The sequence below is a fragment of the Hyla sarda genome, chromosome 8 (assembly GCF_029499605.1).
Source record: "Hyla sarda isolate aHylSar1 chromosome 8, aHylSar1.hap1, whole genome shotgun sequence".
NCBI classification, from domain to species: Eukaryota; Metazoa; Chordata; class Amphibia; order Anura; family Hylidae; genus Hyla; species Hyla sarda.
This window is the reverse complement of record NC_079196.1, coordinates 62,518,139-62,537,713: the sequence shown is the minus strand read 5'-3', so window position 1 is coordinate 62,537,713 and position 19,575 is coordinate 62,518,139. Positions and strand designations below refer to the sequence as shown.

Genomic DNA, 19,575 nt, shown 5'->3' with positions numbered 1-19,575 from the left:
TCCCACAGTCTTGGAGGGATCTATCCAATGTGGGTTAGTGTCAGACCAATAGCGGTGGTTTTGTTTGTTAACTTCACCATTCACATAAAAGTTTCCTCATCACTGAACAAAATCTTCTGCGTAAACTGAGGGTCCTGTTCCAATTTTTGTTTTGCCCATTCTACAAGGATTATAAATATTAAATATTAATTTTACTGTGGGATCACAAGGGCCCTGTGATCCGCAGTACATTATACCTATATGTACAATTTTATATCATATATTTAATGAATGTTTTAATTTAAATCCTATGTTCAAGACTCTGAGCCCCAATTTCTATATTTCACATTTTATAAGTGGTCAGAAACTTGTAAATAACTCATGAAAGAATAAAGTTATGTTAAAATCAAGTACATCATTCCCAATAAGTTTGATGTGTCACATGACCCTCTTCCTATTGAAAAAACAAAAGTTGGATTCAAAATGGCCACCTTCAAAATGGCCGCCATGGTCACCACCCATCTTGAAAAGTTTTCCCCCTCACATATACTAATGTGCCACAAACAGGAAGTTAATATCACCAACCATTCCCATTTTATTAAGGTGTATCCATATGAATGGCCCACCCTGTACATTATGGTGTACACCCCTGTCACATGAAGCAACACCATTAAGTTAAACCTGTAAAGATATATAATAAGTGTATTTCTAATGTCGGTAAATGACCATGGCAGTTACATTAAAACATTCCATTAAAAAACGTAAACCCATGTTTAAAGAAAAATAACTGAATGTGATTACATAACTGGCTACTGTGACGCATGCTCCAGATATCCTTCCTTAATACAAGATATTTATATAAGTAGCATATAGAAGAATGCTAGCATTTAAAGGGGTACTTCGGTGGAAAACATTTTATAAAAATTTTTTTAAATCAACTCGTGCCAGAAAGTTAAAGGAGAACTCTGGAATATAAAAATTGTCGCCCATACTGCCGGCAGTAAAAAAAAAAAAATGTACGTACCTTCCTCCGCTCCCCTGGGGCCTCCAGTAACCGGCTCCGGTCTCCGCCGCGATCCACTTCCTGGTTGCCGGTGGTCGGATGAATCAGCCAATCACCAGCCGCATCGCAGTCAGACTTTGCCGGCGATAGGCTGAGCGGCAGTGTGAAAACGCTTCAGGACACAAAATTCTTCACTACACCGGCACCTGCGGCCGGGGCCGAAAACGTCACACTGCCACTCAGCCTATCGCCGGCCGAGTTGGGGCTTCACTGCGGCCGGTGATTGGCTGAGCGCAGTACGACTCTCCGACCACCGGCAACCAGAAAGAGGATCACGGCGGAGGCCGGAGCTGGTTACCGAAGGCCCCGGGGGAGCGGAGGAAGGTATGTACATCCTTATTTTTTTACTGCCGGCACTATGGGGGACAAGTTTTATGTTCTGGAGTTCTCCTTTAAACAGATTTGTAAATTACTTCTATAAAAAAAAATCGTAATCCTTCCAATAATTGCTGTATAATACAGAGAAAGTTCTTTTCTTTTTGAATTTCTTTTCTGTCTGACCACAGTGCTCTCTGCTGACACCTCTGTCCATGTGAGGAACTGTTCAGAGTAGGAGCAAATCCCCATGCAAACGTATCCCGCTTGAGGCTGGTTCAGACCTTGCAGTTGCCTGTTTGCCAGTATAGCCATCCAATAACTTTTGCAATTCACCAGAATCCCCTATATTTACCACATAGGTTTTGAATCTTTAAATGCTTATAATTTGTAAAGGGGAAACAAACCTATTCGTAGCGTCAGCATCATGCCTACGTATGTGGTTCTTAAGCAACTGTGCTGTGCGGCCGACATACTGCTTTCTGCTCACACAATGTGACTTATTGCAATTTATAGAATTCATAGCAATTTGTCAGCAGTATGGATTCAGGATGTGTGAACAGGTAACATAACACCCACGTTAGTAACTCCTGTCACATCCAACCAAGTGAGCCTGTGTTTCCTAACACTGTGATTGTTCTCCAATACAAATAAGCTGGGGGATAATAAAAGGAACCCAAAAATGGACCCCTCTGTGCTATATATTTATCATCAGCTGCTATTATCTCTAAGAAATGTTTGTCTGAACTTTCTATAAGGAATGCCAAAGCAGGTTTCCTTTCCCTGCGTAGTGTGACCTCTTTTTTTGGAATTTTTATTCAATGAAAGCTGATCTAGTCACAGAAGAGGCCCCAGATTAAGCCTGGTCCAAATAGTTGGGACAGGATCCTTTTGCAAGAGAGGATGATGCAAGTTCTCCACTCCCCATTACATGTTTGAGATGGCACGAAGAAGCCTAACGGGATAGAATTCCCGGCAGCACAGAATCCTCTGTAAATCTAGCTGTCTGCTGGATACTGCTGAAAAAGGAATTTTTCGGGTGTAAGGGTATGTTTATGCTACGGAATTCCACAGGCGGGATTCCGGGAGCAGAATTCTGCGGTGTGAACTTAATATCAGTGTGAATGGGTGTTCGCGAGACCCGTTCACACTGTGGAATTTCAGCGGTGGAATTGTTCTGCGCAAAGAAAGAACATGTTAATTTTTTTTGTGCTGATTCTGTGAGCACTGCATAGCCGTCAGTGGTGACAGCTCAGTGCCCCGTGGCCCTAGCGCCGAAGTATTATCGTCGGCGTCAGCCAGACGGAATCACAGCTCACTGAATTCAGCAAGCGGAGATTCCGCAGTGTGAACACACCCTAAAAAAAAATTTTCCCCCAAAAAACCATACATAAATTGGACAACAATGGCAAGTGTGTGTGTGTATATATATCTGTATGTGTTCAGATGATCTGTTAGAACTTCAAAGGGGTTATCCAAAAACCGAGCTAATTTCTTCCAAAAAACAACCACACCTGTCCTCAGGTTGTGTGTGATATAACAACTTGGCTCCATTCACTTTAATTGAACGGAGCTTTAATACCACACACAACCTGCAGACCTGGTCTGTTTCGAAGTAATCTGCTCTCTTTGTTTTAGTGCTGGATAACCCCTACTCCAGTGAAAAACTACTTGTTTTTAAATCAACTGGTGCCAGAAAGTGACAGATTTGTAAATTACTTCCAGTACTTATCAGCTGCTGTATGCTCCACAGGAAGTTCTTTTCTTTTTTAATTTCTTTTTTGTCTGACCACAAGTGCTCTCTGCTGACACCTCAGGAACTGTCCAGAGCAGGAGAGGTTTGCTATGGGGATTTGCTCCTACTCTGGACAGTTCCTGAGACTGACAGAGGTGTCAGCAGAGAGCAATGTAGTCAGACAGAAAATAAATTTAAGAGCTTCCTGTGGAGCATACAGCAGCTAAGTACTGGAAGGGTTAAGATTTTTAAATAGAAGTAATTTACAAATCTGTTAACTTTCTGGCACATATTGATTTAAACAAATAATAATACACCAGAGTTCCCCTTTAAGCCCCATTTTACACAGATTGGACAAGTAAAGGGTTGTATCTAGAGATGAGTGAACTTACAGTAAATTCGATTCGTCACGAACTTCTCGGCAGTTGATGACTTTTCCTGCGTAAATTAGTACAGCCTTCAGGTGCTCCGTGGGCTGGAAAAGATGGATGCAGTCCTAGGAAAGAGTCTCCTAGGACTGTATCCACCTTTTCCAGCCCACCGGAGCACCGGAAAGCTGAACTAATTTATGCAGGATAAGTCATCAACTGCAGAGCCGAGAAGTTCATGACGAATCGAATTTACTGTAAGTTCGCTCATCTCTAGTTGTATCATCCATCCCATGTAGACCAGGAGAACGTGTTTACCCACCTAACACTCTATCATGCCTAAAATTATATTTTTTGTGTCGTATAAATGTAGGGGTAATCTTAGTTAGTGGCCCTAGGTGGTGATCCACCCACTCCCCAAGATGCTCACCGAGGCAGCCAGCGCCCCTTGAAACTGTGGGCTGGGGGGAGTTAACTAGGGATCGACAGATATCGTTTTTTTAGGACCGATACCGATAATCGGTGGAGGTTAGGGCCGATAGCCGATAACTTATACCGATATTCCGGTATAAGTTATCGGCTATTTATCCCCCCTCGACACCACTGCAGGTCATTGATTTAAAGCGGGCGCTTTAAATCAATGCACTGCAGTGGCTTTTGCGGTGCCATAGGCTGCCGCTGCCACCACCCGCTTCTCTCCCCTACCTGTCAGGGTGGTCCGGGCTATTCATCCTTCCTTCCTGTAGTGTCCGGCGGCATTCCGGGTGGAGGGTGCACTGGTCCGGGCTGTCCTTCTTCTCCGGGGGTCCTCTTCTCCACTCCGGGCAGGCTCCGGCTTAGTACGCTGCATAGACGCCGCTACGCAGTGACGCCCGTGCGCAGCGACGCACCTGACGTCACGGCGTAGCGGCGTCTATGCAGCGTACTAGGCCGGAGCCTGCCCGGAGTGGAGAAGAGGACCCCCGGAGAAGGACAGCCCGGACCGGTTCACCCTACACCCGGAATGGCGCCGGACACTACAGGAAGGAAGGATGGATGGCCCGGACCACCCCCATTACGGGTAAGTTTATTTTTATTTTATTGACTCGGAGGGTGGGGGAGGGGCCCGACCTGTACAGCGGTATGGGCAAAAATCCTCCACATATAGATATTCAGCCATACTATCACTATTGATCCCTGATGCCTCTCCCTCCTGCAACAGCTTTTTCTGGTATCTGTTGGACTAGGCACATTTCTATACATATTTCGATCACTCAGCAGCCTTCTATTAAGATTGGCCTATGTCTATAAGATTTGGGGATTTTTTTTTGTCATTTCTTGACTGATACACCCAGTGTGATATCTGTGCTGCGGCTAACGCTGACCAGATCATACTTTATATAATGCATTCATACAGAGAGAACCTTTTTGCCTTACTAATAGCACAGTTGAGTCTGTTGCTGATCGCAGCGTGTTTTGTCCCCGGATAAGCCTTGTACGTGTGAACAGCTGTAGCTGCGGGATCAAGTGATGGGAGTGGTAGATGACTTTGATATTTGCTGTCCTCCCTCGCTCAGTCTGGGTTAGGGACAGAAGCCGTACGAGCAGTTGCCATGTCTGAGAAAACTGAGAAACCAGAGAAGACGGAGAAAACGGAGAAGCCGACCAAGAAACAGGGAGGTGAGATCTGCTTATTCTTCTCAGGGTTCTCGATGAGCTGCAGTGATCTTGTGTGAGGGTTTAGGGCACTGTTTCCCAACTGGGGTGCCTCCAGCTGTTGCAAAACTACAACTCCCAGCATGCCCGGACAGCCTTTGGCTGTCCGGGCATGCTGGGAGTTGTAGTTTTGCAACAGCTGGAGGTACCCTGGTTGGAAAACACTGGTTTAGGGAAAAGTTTTCTTCTTCTTCAGTTCAGGCCTCAAGCATGTGGCACCCATAGGAGGCACACTGTCAATGCCACCCTGTTCTATGGTGCCCCTATACTTATTAGAGATTTGTCATTGTATTAAAAAACAGATTCTAATGGAGCATGCAACATTTTTGTCCCTTCCAGATTTATATGGTACAGGGTTTCACTTTTAGGGTACGTTCACACCTACAGGATCTCCTGCATATTTTTTGCAGCTGATTTTACCACCCATCAAGGTAGCAAAATCGGCTGCAAAAAAAAAATGCAGCAGATCCTTTGTGTGAAAGTTCCCTTAGGGTTTATTTAAACATACAGTAACCTGCGCAGGATTTGAAGCTGCAGATTTTATGCTACAGATTTCAATGTAAACTTATTACCTAAACAGAACTTAAAATCCCATGCACAGGATACTGTATGTGTAACTACACACTTCGGGTGCGTTCACATGTGCATATTTTCTGCTGCAGGTTTTGCTACCTATTGAAGTGAATGGGAAGCAAAATCTGCATGAAAAATACGCACGTGTGAATGCAACCTTAATGTCTATGGACTCTGCTTTACATTTTTGTATGGAGGCGTACTATAATATGTATCAACCTGTAGATATATGTTGGATTGTACATCTCTGTAGCTTTCTGTCTTCATTATTCAGGTTTTATCATATCATGACTTTATTTTTATGACCATAAAATGCTAACTTATCCGGGACAATATAGTGCAAAAACATAACTATGCATTCTGAGAAATGGAGAACACGGAGGTTTGTCTCTTAGGTGCCTCTATACTGGCATATGTTAAGCCTAAATTCTGTGACCTATTGAAGCAGCTTAAAGCAGTGTTTTCTGAACAGTGTGCCTCCAGCTGTTGCAAAACTAAAACTCCCAGAATGCCCGGACAGCCTTCGCCTGTTTGGAAAACACTACCCTAAATGGTGGAACTTTATTTTAAAAGCTATTGTCCACCTATGTCACAGTGCATCTATTTTTTTTCTTAAATCAACTGGTGCCAGAAAGTCAAACAAATTTGAAAATTACTTATTTAAAAATCTTAACCCTTCCAGTACTTATCAGCTGCAGTATGCTCCACAGGAAGTTATCTTTTTTAATTTCTTTTGTCTGACCACAAGTTCTCTCTGCTGACACCTCTGTCTATGTCAGGAACTGTCCAGAGCAGGATAGGTTTGCTATGGGGATTTGCTCCTGCTCTGGACAGTTCCTGACACAGACAGAGGTGTCAGCAGACAGCAATGTGGTCAGACAGAAAGGAAATTCAAAAATAAAAGAACTTCCTCTGTAGTATACAGCAGCTGATAAGTACTGGAAGGATTAAGATTTTTTTCAGTGGAGTATACCTTTTAACAGTCAACATAGCAGAGTTCATGATTCTCACATTTTATACAGCCATCTTCCACCCCTGAACACCACTGTGGAGTGTGACTGTGGAATAGGAAGGCTTCTGGAGTACCCCTTTAAAGACTTGCTATGTTATTTTGTACAGCTCTTATACAGACCTATGTGTCTCCATGGTAACAAACAGTCCGATCCTGCAGTCATACCCTGTCATGTCTGCTTCTTCATTAATCCATGAACATATGTTAGCATATAATTGGAAACAGATGAGATTGTGACCGCAGGATCAGAATACAAAGTGTTTGTTGTCTGTCACCATGGAGACACATAGCTCTACATAAGGGCTGTGGAAGCAAAACGACAGAAAATATTTAATTGAAACCTATTGCAAAGCGGCTTTGTTTCATATTACATGCAATGAGACTATAAAAATCCAATCTAAAACCACAAGGTTATGCGGAGTCCCCAGTGGCTTCTCCTCATCCCACCTGCCTTGACCTATATATCTTTTCCTTTTTTGGGTATAGGGGCAGGTCTATCATTCATGGCTGAAAAGGCAGAAAGAACCCATTGAGGACCACACCGGTAACTCATGGTTCAGACAGCAAGTAATGACTGGTTCCCTTTTAAATTATACAGACCTGTCCTAGAATGTTCCCCTCCTACATATGCACTGAAACATTGTGACAAGAACAGAGACATCAGTTAGTATAGTTCCAGATTGTAGTCTTGTCTAATGCAGCACTGAGGTCTTCTTCTACGGCCATTATACCTAAAGCTAAGGCTTTTGAAGTTTACATGGTGATTCTCTGTAAAAATTTTCATGTCCTACAAGAAAATGATTCCATACATTGAAAACCTAGCAAGTCTACCGTAACACTTTTGGGGATAAAAAAAAAAAAGGAAGCAGTGTATTTTTTACGATACGTTTTAGAGCTGCTTTCGATTGTCCAAGAGCATTTTTGTCCCTGAGGGGTCCAAATACAGGAAGTGAGGGTGGACAAGCTGGGCTCTGTGACATGCTCCTGGCTCACACATAAGGATGATTGACAAGCCAGGAGTTTGCACAGAGCCCTGCTTCTCCTGCCCTCACTTCCTGTATTTGGACTCCTCACAGAAACACAGACTATAGCTGCAGGGAAAGCATTTTTTCACCCAAAAATATACACATTTTTTTTTAACCCATGTATATTGCAAATATACATATAATGGTATTAGCTACATTATATAAAAGGTTTTTGTTGAGGATAGGTACACTTTAATTTAATTGGCTTCGATCATGGATGCATCATGACTGCGCGCTCTTAGGGTAGTGTCTTTACGAAAAGATCTGTGTAAGTATTTGTCTAATAGTTTCAGCCCCTGGCATTTCGGATTATTATTATACATGAAAGCATATTCGTGTTTTATTATACATGAATGCATCTATTCTACAAGGCCAGGTTTACTTACAGTGGTTATCCAGTTGCAGGAAAAGTAGTACCTTTCATCACTCCCCGACGCTCCGCTTCTACCTCATCATGCACCTCAACATTGTGCAGGTGTGCGATGATAGTGTTACAGTGTGTGCCCAACCTCCCAATCTCAGAAGTTATACTGTACTTCAAAGATGACTGGTAGGCGGAAGTGGGATGCTGAGAAGCCAGGGAAGGAAAGGGCATGTCCAAGCCAAGTACTGAGCCTGCCCTTAGCAAGCTTTCACTTCCTCCCTGAGTCTGCTCTGCTGTGCTAGGACTCGTCATCCATTCAATGCAGGCTGCTCTGTAACCCCTCCTCTCTGGCTTCATGCTGCAGTGTGATAGCCAGGACAGGAGTGAGCACAGATTTGTCCCGCCCTCACTTCCTACCAGTGTCCCTGCCTGTGTTTCAGCTGGGACAAAGATGATGCTGAAGTGGGACAGGATCATGTTCTGGATGGTATGGAGACACCTAGTGGTCTCTTTTTATAAGCCATGCTTAAAAGATAACATTTTTTATGACGTCTATTAGAAAGGTTAAGGTTTTGCTAAGATGTACAATAAAGTTTTTTTTATTCTAATAGTGCCCATTTGAAGGGTAGTTTGATTATTTTTTCAATATGTTATTGTGTAGAATCAAAGTGATTGTATTTTCAGTTTTCGTGACCTTGGGTCTCTTCTCTGTCATCTGCAAGTTCCAAGGAGGAGATCATTCTTTTCTAATGAGTAAATGCGCTATGTATATCTGGTGTCTTGCAGCTTATGCTGGTTTCTCAGAAGCCAGAACTATGTATGCGTATTCAGGCAGCACCGTAGTTGAACCTAAAATACTATGTAACCATATAATGTTCAACGGGGATTTATTATCAGAAACCTGTGGATTCAGTATTTGGGGGGGGGGGGGGGATTAACGAACGGCAGGATTTTATATGTACGCTGGTTTTAAAGTGTCCCTGTTATTTAGACATAATGTTCATGTCATACGTAGAGACATCAAATGTTTTGATCAGTCTGCGTGCTGGGACCTTCACCGACAATCGAGGAGATGTGCTTAGCTAAGCGCTTCTTCCCGCTTGTTCCAGTGATCAGTGGGGACCTGAATACGCAAACCTTGACCAATTAAAACTTTGACATGTCTGCAAGAGATGTCATTTTTTTTATTTTTTTATTTTAGTAACAATTTTAAAGGAAAGTATATTGTACGATACAAGAAATTTTCTAGATTAGTGTGTGTGTTTAATAACTCTGCTGGGCTGCGGGAGAGGTGAGATATACTTATAAAAAAAAAAAATGGTGAGAGTGGCAAAAACGGGCAAAATTTGACTTTTCTGCAACAAACCAACAAACCCTTTGATAATTTTCACCCAATCTGCATACCCCATTGTCTAGAGAGGAAGGGAGAAAAAAAAATAGCTCTAGAGAAGCTTTATTTACCTAGGAAAGGGCAGGTTCTTTGTAGGATGGGTCCTAACCATCTTCCTAGGGTTAAAGGGAACCTCTCAGCGTGAAACAGGCAGTCCCCTTTTTACAACCAACTATACTGTAGTGTTTTAAATAATAGTTTAAAAACCTTCCAGAAACAAGGCTTCACCAGGCTTCTCCCCACCCCGATGGGCTTAATTGACAGGTCTCTCTTTGTGGATGTGTTTCGGGAGATTTTTTATTTTTTTTTATTTTTACATCTTTATTTAGGTTTTCAAAAATATGAACAATACAAACATTGGGAGAGATTTTTTTTTTTAAATCAAGCAGGGTAGGTGGAAACCACAGCCGACCTCCCAGGTGACTCCAGGCCAAGTTCCAATACGGTTATAAAATGGACTTTCTCAGCGTATAGCAGTGTTTCCAAAGCAGGATGCCTCCAGCTGTTGCAAAACTACAACTCCCAGCATGCCCGGACAGCCAAAGGCTGTCCGGGCATGCTGGGAGTTGTAGTTTTGCAACAGCTGGAGGCATCCTGCTTGGAAAACACTGGCGTATACCATAGTGTATTTTAATTTGGGGGTCTGTTTCATGCTGCCCCATGGTACAGGCCACATGATACTCCTGACAGGTTCCCTTTAAAGATGCCTGAAAGGAATTGCTTTCTCCTAAAATGAAGATGGCCTTTTCTTTGGTCTGGCAGTGATTAAAAGAAAGCAAAATACAGGACAGATGGCTGCTCTGTGTAGTCAGTATAGAGACACAGCTTCCTGACCAAGAAAAAGCACATGCGGCAGAGGAATGGCGCCATCCTCGGTGAAATAGGCTGGACCGCACTTTTATTTTTCTCTTTAATAAATCAGGAACCAGCAAGTCCAGTATAACACATTGTCACTAGTTTGTTTTAAAGAGGTACTCCTTCTCTAGACATCTTGTCCCCTATCCAAAGGAGTACCCCTTTAAGTGTATAATACTATTCAACTGTAAAATATTAAAATAGGAAATGTATAACTTTATTTGCTTTTTAATGATCTCTCTAAAAGGATACAATCACAACATATCTATTTTAATTTAAATTTTTATTTAATGCCATACCTCATTTTCATTGTACCAATGATCAGAAGCTGCATCTCCTTGGGCATTGAAGAGGTGTTCAGGCATATATATATAGTGTGTGTGTGTGTGTGTGTGTAAAATATATATATATATATATATATATATATATATATATATATATATATTTATATATAGTTATATTTTTATATAATATATTTATAATTTATATTTATAATTATATTTTTATATTTATAATTATATTTTTATATTTATAATTATATTTTTATATTTATAATTATATTTTTATATTTATAATTATATTTTTATATTTATAATTATATTTTTATATTTATAATATTTATATTTTTATATTTATAATATTTATATTTTTATATTTATAATATTTATATTTTTATATTTATAATATTTATATTTTTATATTTTTATATTATATATCTTTTTATTGTGTATTGCTGGGGCTGGGTTAAAATAGGGGGAAAAAAACTAGACATACCCACCACCAGTCCCCTGCAGCTCTCATTCATTTCATCCTAGATGAGCACTCGCTGCAGGACTTGCCTGTTCAGTCACTTGTTGGCCATCACAATGGTGTCCATTTTCAGGCAGTGATTGACTGTGCTGGCAGGTCCTGCTCATGTACTCATCTCTGAAGGAGGTGGGTTTTGTATTTTAACACTGCCCCAGCAACATATGTTTTTTTTTATTTTTTCATTTTTAATGCTTGAATACCAGTTTAAGTAGCTATTCCCTCTTAAATCACTCCATCAAGGAAAAATGCTTACCGGTATACTTTATAAATGTTGTCCACAGCTTATGTCTCCTTTTTTAAATACTTTTTTGAGTACTTATTTCAAAGGGGTACTCCGGTGAAAAACTTTTCTTTATTTTATTTTATTTTTTTAAAGAACTGGTGCCAGAAAGTTAAACAGATTTGTAAATTATTTCTATTAAAAAAATCTTAATCCTTTCAGTACTTTTTAGCAGCTGTTTGCTACAGAGGAAAATCTTTTTTTGAATTTCTTTTTTGTGCTATCCACAGATCTCTCTGCTGACACCTGATGCCCGTATCAGATACAGTCCAGAGCAGTAGAAAATCCCCATAGCAAATCTATCCTGCTCTGGACAGTTCCTGACACGGACAGAGGTGTCAGCAGAGAGCACTGTGGATAACACAAAAAATACATTCAAAAAGTAAAGAATTTCCTCTGTAGCATACAGCTGCTAAAAAGTACTAAAAGGATTAAGATATTTTAATAGAAGTAATTTACAAGTCTGTTTAACTTTCTGGCACCAGTTCCCTTTAAGGGAATGTCTGACAGTATAATCAATGGAAGTACCTGTAGGAGATGCCACAAAAAAAAAAAACACACAGGTGCACTGCTCCTGAGCTTCTGTAGTCCCTCATAAGTCTATTTACTACAACGATGGCATCATGTACATCTACATCACTGTTTCCTAACGAGTGTGCCTCCAGCTGTTTCAAAACTACAACTCCCAGCATGCTCAGACAGCCATTGGCTGTCTGAGCATGCTGGGAGTTGTAGTTTTGCAACAGCTGGAGGCAACCTGGTTGAGAAACACTGGTCTACATGATTACTGCAACCAACTGTACAGTACTAGTCTGTCATTGCTGCAGGGAAAGTGAAGAAAGATGTCAGGAACCCCTGGAGAATCAGCTCTGGAACAATGCTGGTTGAGTTGGTTTATTTCCTAAGGATTTCCTTTTCTGTATTTTCACTATTCCTACAGACAACCTCCTTGATTATCTGATTTTCATGTTTCTTTCATAACCCTTTTTTTTTTTTTTAACTTTTTCTCCTGTAGGCGAGGGGCCAAGCAAGAAAGTAGCGAAACATAAAGCTGCAGAGTCAGCTTTGAACATATTAAGAGGAGATGCCAACTTGAAGTAAGAAATTTTTTTTATTTTTTTTTTATTTTTTTTACTTTTCATCCTTAGGGTCCTCTATCAGTCTCTTTTGTGGGTCATGCAACATTGAAAGGGGGTTACTTAGCATTTATAATTGGATCACTCCCAGCATCCCCACCAATCAACTAACAGTCTGTGGTACTTGTGCCAGCAGCTCAGCCACCTTGGTGTCTACATGTGCTTTACCAGCAATTGTCATACTATTTGTAGCAGCAGTGCAAAGTACAGCAATGTTGTCCCGTTCACTTGAAATAAGCAATGCTGCCATACGTTGCACAACTTCTACTAATAGTACATTGATTGCATGTACAGAAGTAGCTCTTAAACTCCTGACCCCTTAGAAGGCCATGCTAATCGTCCAAGCACCACAGCCCCTTCACACTATTAATGCCAGATGTATCACCCTGGCCGATCCAATATTGATGGCCTATCTGCGAAAGGATATGTTCACACAATGAAAATGTCTACCAGAAGACATTTCGGGCCAGAGATTCCGTGAGAGCAGCTGTTGCCAAAATCCTTTGATGCTAGGACCACTCTAGGGTGTGCTCCGTCATCATTTACTGCAGTGGAGTTCTTGCATAACTCTAAGGCTGGATTCACATCACGATTTGAGTGTCCGCGGCACAGATACCATTTCAGAAGCTCAAATCGCCTGAAATCGTATCTGTGCAGGGACAGGTACTGACAGATATGGAGCCATTAACTCTTATGGGGCTGCGGACTGGATCGTAGTCTGCTAGTGACTACGATCTGGTCCTTTTCTCAGCAGGTCAGATTTTTGACACAGACTGAAAACCGTGGTCTGCAACGATTTTCAGTCCCTGTCAAAAATCTGACCTGCTGAGAAAAGGACCAGATCGTAGTCACTAGCAGACTACGATCGAGTCCACAGCGCCATAAGAGTTAATGGCTCCGTATCTGTCAGTACCTGTCCCTGCACAGATACGATTCCAGGCGATTTGAGCTTCTGAAATCGTATCTGTGCAGCGGACACTCAAATCGTGATGTGAATCCAGCCTAAGAAAGTTAGTAGTCCAATGCTTGTAGAAAATTTTGGATAAAAAACTTTGTCTTTATTTCACAATTGCATAAAAAGAGCATGTACCAGAAATTTGTATAAGTGGTCTGAACCACTTGTGCTGTGGATCTCCGTGCGCTGGAACCTCCCCCCAAGTAAAGGGTGAGCTGATCATTCCGGTCTTGTTCCCCCAAATTAAAGAACATGCTCATTCTTTGGCAAATGAATTTCCACTGTTGAAATTCTGTAGTGTGAATCAGTCGTCATCGGTTGTCATCGTTAACACCAATGCTATATTAGTGCATCGGCGTCCATAGATTCTGTAGTGTGAACATACCCGAAAGGACATACATTTTTTAACCTGGATTAACCCCTTTGAAACGTTTATATACTTTTCTCTACTTGTGCCCTTACAGTAAATGTCCTCACTGGATTCATCCTGCATTGGCTCATCTTTTCAGATGAAATAATAAACTTTATGTGGTACCATTTTAGTCTGATGAATATTGTTCTGTAATGCAAAGAAAAATATAAATCCTTTTTTACATACAACTCTTATTTGAATTTACAGCTTGCCCATGACAGAACCCATCACAAAAGATGCATCCAAACAACCAACCAATCAGGTTCAAGGCAACCCAGTTGGTTCCTTACAGGTACTTGTTTGTATTCTGATTTATTTTTTTGCATACCTTGGTTATGTAGGGTAACATAGCTGTTTATTTTAAAACTGCTGTACAGGGTTATTTCCCGACTGTCCAGACATTAAAACTTGGAGGAAGGCTGCAAGAAAATTTCAGTGGTCCCTCAACATACGATGGTAATCTGTTTGTTGAAACCATCGCATGTTGAGCGATCCGTGCAATGTAAAGTATAGGCCAGTGGTCTACAAGCTGCAGACCTCCAGATGTTGCAAAACTACAACACCCAGCATGCCCGGACAGCCGTTGGCTGTCCGGGCATGCTGGGTGTTGTAGTTTTGCAACATCTGGAGGTCCGCAGGTTGAAGACCACTGTTAGAGGAAGTTGTACTCACCTGTCACCACTGCCCGGGATGTCGCCGTCAATCGCTGTCGCCGCGTCCCCGAGGTGTCCTCGACGCTCTGGCAAGGCCTCTGCTTCCCCGGCATCCGTGCGCTCCGTCGCCGCCATCACGTCGCTACGCATGCCGCTCCTATTGGATGACTGGACGGCGTGCGCAGCAACGTGATGACATCGCTGGAGAGCGCTGACTATGCAGGGGATCCCTAAGAGGACGAGCCGGAGCCCCGAGGACAGGTAAGAGACATCACCGGAGCTCACGGGGCACCGTAAACAGCTATCCGTCGGCAGTTGAAGCAGTCTGCACTGCCGGATAGCCGTTTATGCGAGAGGGCCACAAACAAAGGGATGGGGGGGGGTCCTCAATGTGGGCATGGAGGTAACTGATAGTCTGTTTGAGATGCAATGGTAGAGTGAAGCTGAGCAATATAAGCCTGGTGGTATCATGAGCATCCTCTAAACCCTCAACCCTGTCAGAAACATACAATACAGAAATGTAGGTGCACTACTGTGGTAGATGTATACAATGACATTGGCTAATCCCTCAACACTGATGTTAAAATTGAGACATTCGCCAGTGTATCCTTATATAAAGGACACACCAGAGCCCGCACACCAACGCCAAGGTTTCTCAGATGGCGCGGGACCTAACGCTAACCTACCTGTGCGTAATAAGCAAAAACCAGGGGCCAGTGGGCAATTACAGCAGCACTAGGTCGACATGTAGCCTACTCCCAGTTCCCTCCAGCGTGACTAAGCACACATACAATGGAAGGGGGGAGAGAGGCTACAAGCCCCACCCAAGTTGGCTGATATAGGTGCATGGCCTCACAGGTGCAACCCTAATGCTGCCTGGAAAATGTTCAAGGCGCATTAACATATGGAGTTTACACACCTCCACGTATAAATTTACAAACAACAAAAAACGTGGTCTCAAATGGCTAGAGGTGCTCAACTCCAAATGCAGTTGTGCATATATACCGGGGGAGCAGATCCTGCCCTTGTAGTCCGTTGCTAGGGGCGATCCCCAGCATAAAAATGCATACAATGGAGGATGCCTGCAGCGGACTACAAGTGCCACAATAGAATCCTACACCAGATAAAAAGTGTGGATGTGTAACAATTAGAATAATACAATACAGAAATTTAGGTGCACTACTGTGGTAGATGTAAACAATGACATTGGCTATCCCTCAACACTGATGTTAAAATTGAGACATTCGCCAGTGTATCCTTATATTAAGGACACACCAGAGCCCACGTTTTTTGTTGTTGTCTGTCAGAAACATGCGGCAAGTCTTGGCGCAGGGACGAAATCTCCGCCCGACAGGTATTTTCTACTTCAACAATAAATGAAAGGAAGTCCTCTTTAGTTGGAATTTGGGAGAGGAGCTGACTTAAATCCGAAGGGCAGGTGAGGGTGCAGGTAAGCCTGAGCAGACCAGATCAGCTTCTGAAAGGGCATCCCAGGACGAAGTGGCAGTCACTGTCATAGGAGGCACCAAAGGCTCTGAGGAAAGCGGAGGACTCCCCTGGGAGGGCAGGCAGGAGGCACCAGTAGCCATCTTGTGTACTGACATGACCCTCTGTGACTTTGTTGAAGCAGGAGGGAACGCAGCCAGCAGAGTGGGGCTCAGAGGGTAATGAGAGGGGGGGGGGGTCAGGCAACACAGACCAAGACCCCTCCGAGGTGGGCAACACAGAGGAGGGCAGCGCAGACCCCAAGGCCGTAGATGCAGGTGAGGGGTGTGCAGAGTGAGGAGGGCCAGCAGAGGACACCAGCGGGCAGGAGGGAGATTAGGGTGATCCCTTGACCAGTGATGCCCAAGATGGCAGCCTTGTGCTCAAGGAGGGGGAGGAGATCAAATGCCCGGCAGGGATGGATGGCTGAGCAGCACTCAGCGTACTTGGACTTCTGGCTGACATGCTGAAGGAATCACTCACCGCCAACTCCGGGCGCAGAAGATGCAGGAGGCGCCCCAGCAGGAGCGGCGTCAGGGACTAGAAGCTCCGAAGTCTCCACAGAAGAGCAGGGTGTGGGCATCCGGACTGCCGCACGGAGCCGGGTCTGAACAGCGGGGACAGGCGGCAGCTGTCAGAAAGGAGTCACCAGGGCCACCGGAGCAGGTAGCTGGAGTGCAGCAGGATCCGCAGCCTGGTTGGAGGTAGGACCCCGGAAGAGAGACCTGTAATAGCAGGCGGGCAGTCAGGTGCGGAGGCCGGGGGCGCCCGTAGGTAGCAGAGAATGTCTCTAGGCGGAGCAGGAGACAGCTGGATGATGGAGGAAGGCTTCTTGGAACGTCGGGAGGTCCTACCCATCTAAAGTAGCAGGGTCACCAGGAGCTAGTTTACGGTCACAGGAGCAGGAGCAGACCTAGTGTGCGGCCATCTCAGTTTGCACCACTGATACCCTTTTTCTTATGTGTTACATAGTGCAGTAACAATGGGAGGGGCTTTAGTGGTAACCATGTGGGTTGCAATTACAATTCAGATCATGCATTGCTGACATCTATTCCGGGCTGTCCTCCTCCGCCTGTGTTTCCCTAGCTGTCAAAGTGCAAGTCTCCACCTTAATATTGTGCCCACATTAGTTCCTAGTTTTATCCTCTTCTGTGACATAGACAAACAGTCTAAATTCAACTTGAGAAAAAACAGACATGGTCGCACATCCACAACATGCACCTAGATCTAATGCTTCTCAGCAACATTTATTAAACTAGCTGGTCGTTAGTGTACTTTATGATTGTGAAGTGCAAGCCCACTAGCCACGTCACGGCCACCTGTAAGTAGTGGGTCCCTAGCATCCCTAGTAGGGATCGACCGATATCTGTTTTTTAGGGCCGATGCCGATACCGATAATCGGTGCAGGTTAGGGCCGATAGCCGATAACTTATACCTATATTCCGGTATAAGTTATCAGCTATTTAACCCCCTGCGACACCGCTGCAGATCATTGATTTAAAGCGGGCGCTTTAAATCAATGATCTGCAGTGGCTTTTGCGGGGCCATAGACCGCCGCCACCACCCGCTTCTCTCCCCTACCTGTCCGGGTGGTCCGGGCCATCCATCCATCCATCCATCGTTCATGTAGTGTCCGGGGGCGTTCCGGGTGGAGGGTGGTCCGGTCCGGGCTGTCCTTCTTCTCCGGCGGTCATCTTCTCCACTCCGGGCAGGCTCCGGCCTAGTACGCTGCATAGACGTCGCTGCGCAGTGACGCACCTGACGTCACAGCGTAGCGGCGTCTATGCAGCGTACTAGGCCGGAGCCTGCCCGGAGTGGAGAAGACCGTGGGAGAAGGACAGCCCGGACCGGACTACCCTCCACCCGGAATGCCCCCGGACAATACATGAAGGAAGGATGGCCTGGACCACCCCCATTACGGGTAAGTTTAATTTTTTTATTGACTCGGAGGGTGGGGGAGGGGCCCGACCGGTATAGCGGTATGGGCAAAAATCCATACCGGTATACCGCCTAGCATCACGTTGGGGGGTGCGACGTGATGCGGTGGGTCGGGGGTGCAGTGCGGCGGGTCGAGGGGGTGGCGGTCGCGGTGCGGTGGGGGCGGGGCATTATCGACTTATCGGCAAGATAATTGCCGATACCGATAATTCCCAAAATCGTGATTATCGGCCGATGATATCGGCCATACCGATAATCGGTCGATCCCTAATCCCTAGCATAAAATGACGCAGCACTGAGTGCCCACCACCACCGCCCCAACAAGAGTGCCCACAGGGGAACGACACGACTGGCAGAGCAGCCCCACTACCACTCAAACCAGTCCCTGGGCTGCGCCTCCCCATAGACACGGCGCCGGGGCAGCAACGGACTAGTCTTAAGTCTAACCTTCCTCATAACTTCTAGTGCTACAAATGAGCATGTGCGGGGGGAAAAAAAAAAAAGTCCAAACCCTAGGCAACAAACTATAAAAGTCATATTTTGTAAGTGATGAGGGATTACATGGGAAACTACTAAAGAGATGGATATGTGAGCAGGAAGACAGGAGTGTAACTAAACCCATGACTAGATTGGGCTAGTCTCCAGGATTCTGGGCATACCTTTTTATTTCAATAGTCCTCTCAATCTGTGGGATATAAACCTTTCTGTTTAAACCATTGCAAATGAGGCCAAAGTACCAAGGGGGTTCCCCCAGTATGGCAAGAGTTCAGATAAGTCCTGCCCATATCCTCTTTGGTGGCTCTAAGTTAAATCGGTTTAATGAGATGCAATCAGGCACAGAAGCTGTAACAAAGAGGACATAGGATGGACTTACATGGGTTCTTGCTTAAAAATAAATGTCCTGAATCATTAAGTGCTTGCATACACCCATGTTTTGCTGCTGCAGGATGTCTTTAATTACTATAAAATGGAGACTATTAACTTGGTATTGTATACTTTAAAGTGCAGTTAAGTTTTGTATGCTGGTATACCATTTTTAAGCAAGTTTTATTAATAATTTAATCGAATAGTAATGCTGTACCTATATGTGCTGTAGTCCTATCCAGTAAGGACCAGATACACAATCCTCATTTTTGATTCTGTCATGTGACCAGTTTTCAGGGAATTCCTCATGCCTGTAATTGATATGTAGTTGGGTAACATGGATGAAATGCTATCTCACCCTGGCTATAGAAATGCCTGTCACAGCATGGTTTGCACTTTTGTTGGCTCATCATGTATCAGTGCTGATTTCTGAAGTACTTGGCAACAACGCATTACATAGTTCTCTTCCTTCCAGAATCGATAGGGTTCTATTCTACTATGGAGCAGATTGTATTTTTGTTACTTTTACCTAATATTATACAGCAGGGGCATTTGGTCTGCCTTGACAGCCAGTCTATTCAAAGCACATTAAAGGTGGTCACTGCCCTATCCAGTCATCTTCAATTGCTCCAATTTTTTTTTTAATCGACTGGTGCCAGAAAGTTAAA

At 43.8% G+C, this 19,575-nt stretch overlaps 1 protein-coding gene across 1 annotated transcript in view; it reads left to right on the top strand.

Moving 5' to 3' along the window:
* Window positions 1–19,575, top strand: part of PRKRA (protein activator of interferon induced protein kinase EIF2AK2) — a 53,124-nt gene that overhangs the window by 20,190 nt on the left and 13,359 nt on the right. Inside the window, exons 3-4 of the mRNA XM_056534364.1 lie at window positions 12,480–12,561; window positions 14,175–14,259. Of these exons, the coding sequence (XP_056390339.1) occupies window positions 12,480–12,561; window positions 14,175–14,259 (167 nt within the window). The remainder of the gene's footprint in view (window positions 1–12,479; window positions 12,562–14,174; window positions 14,260–19,575) is intronic.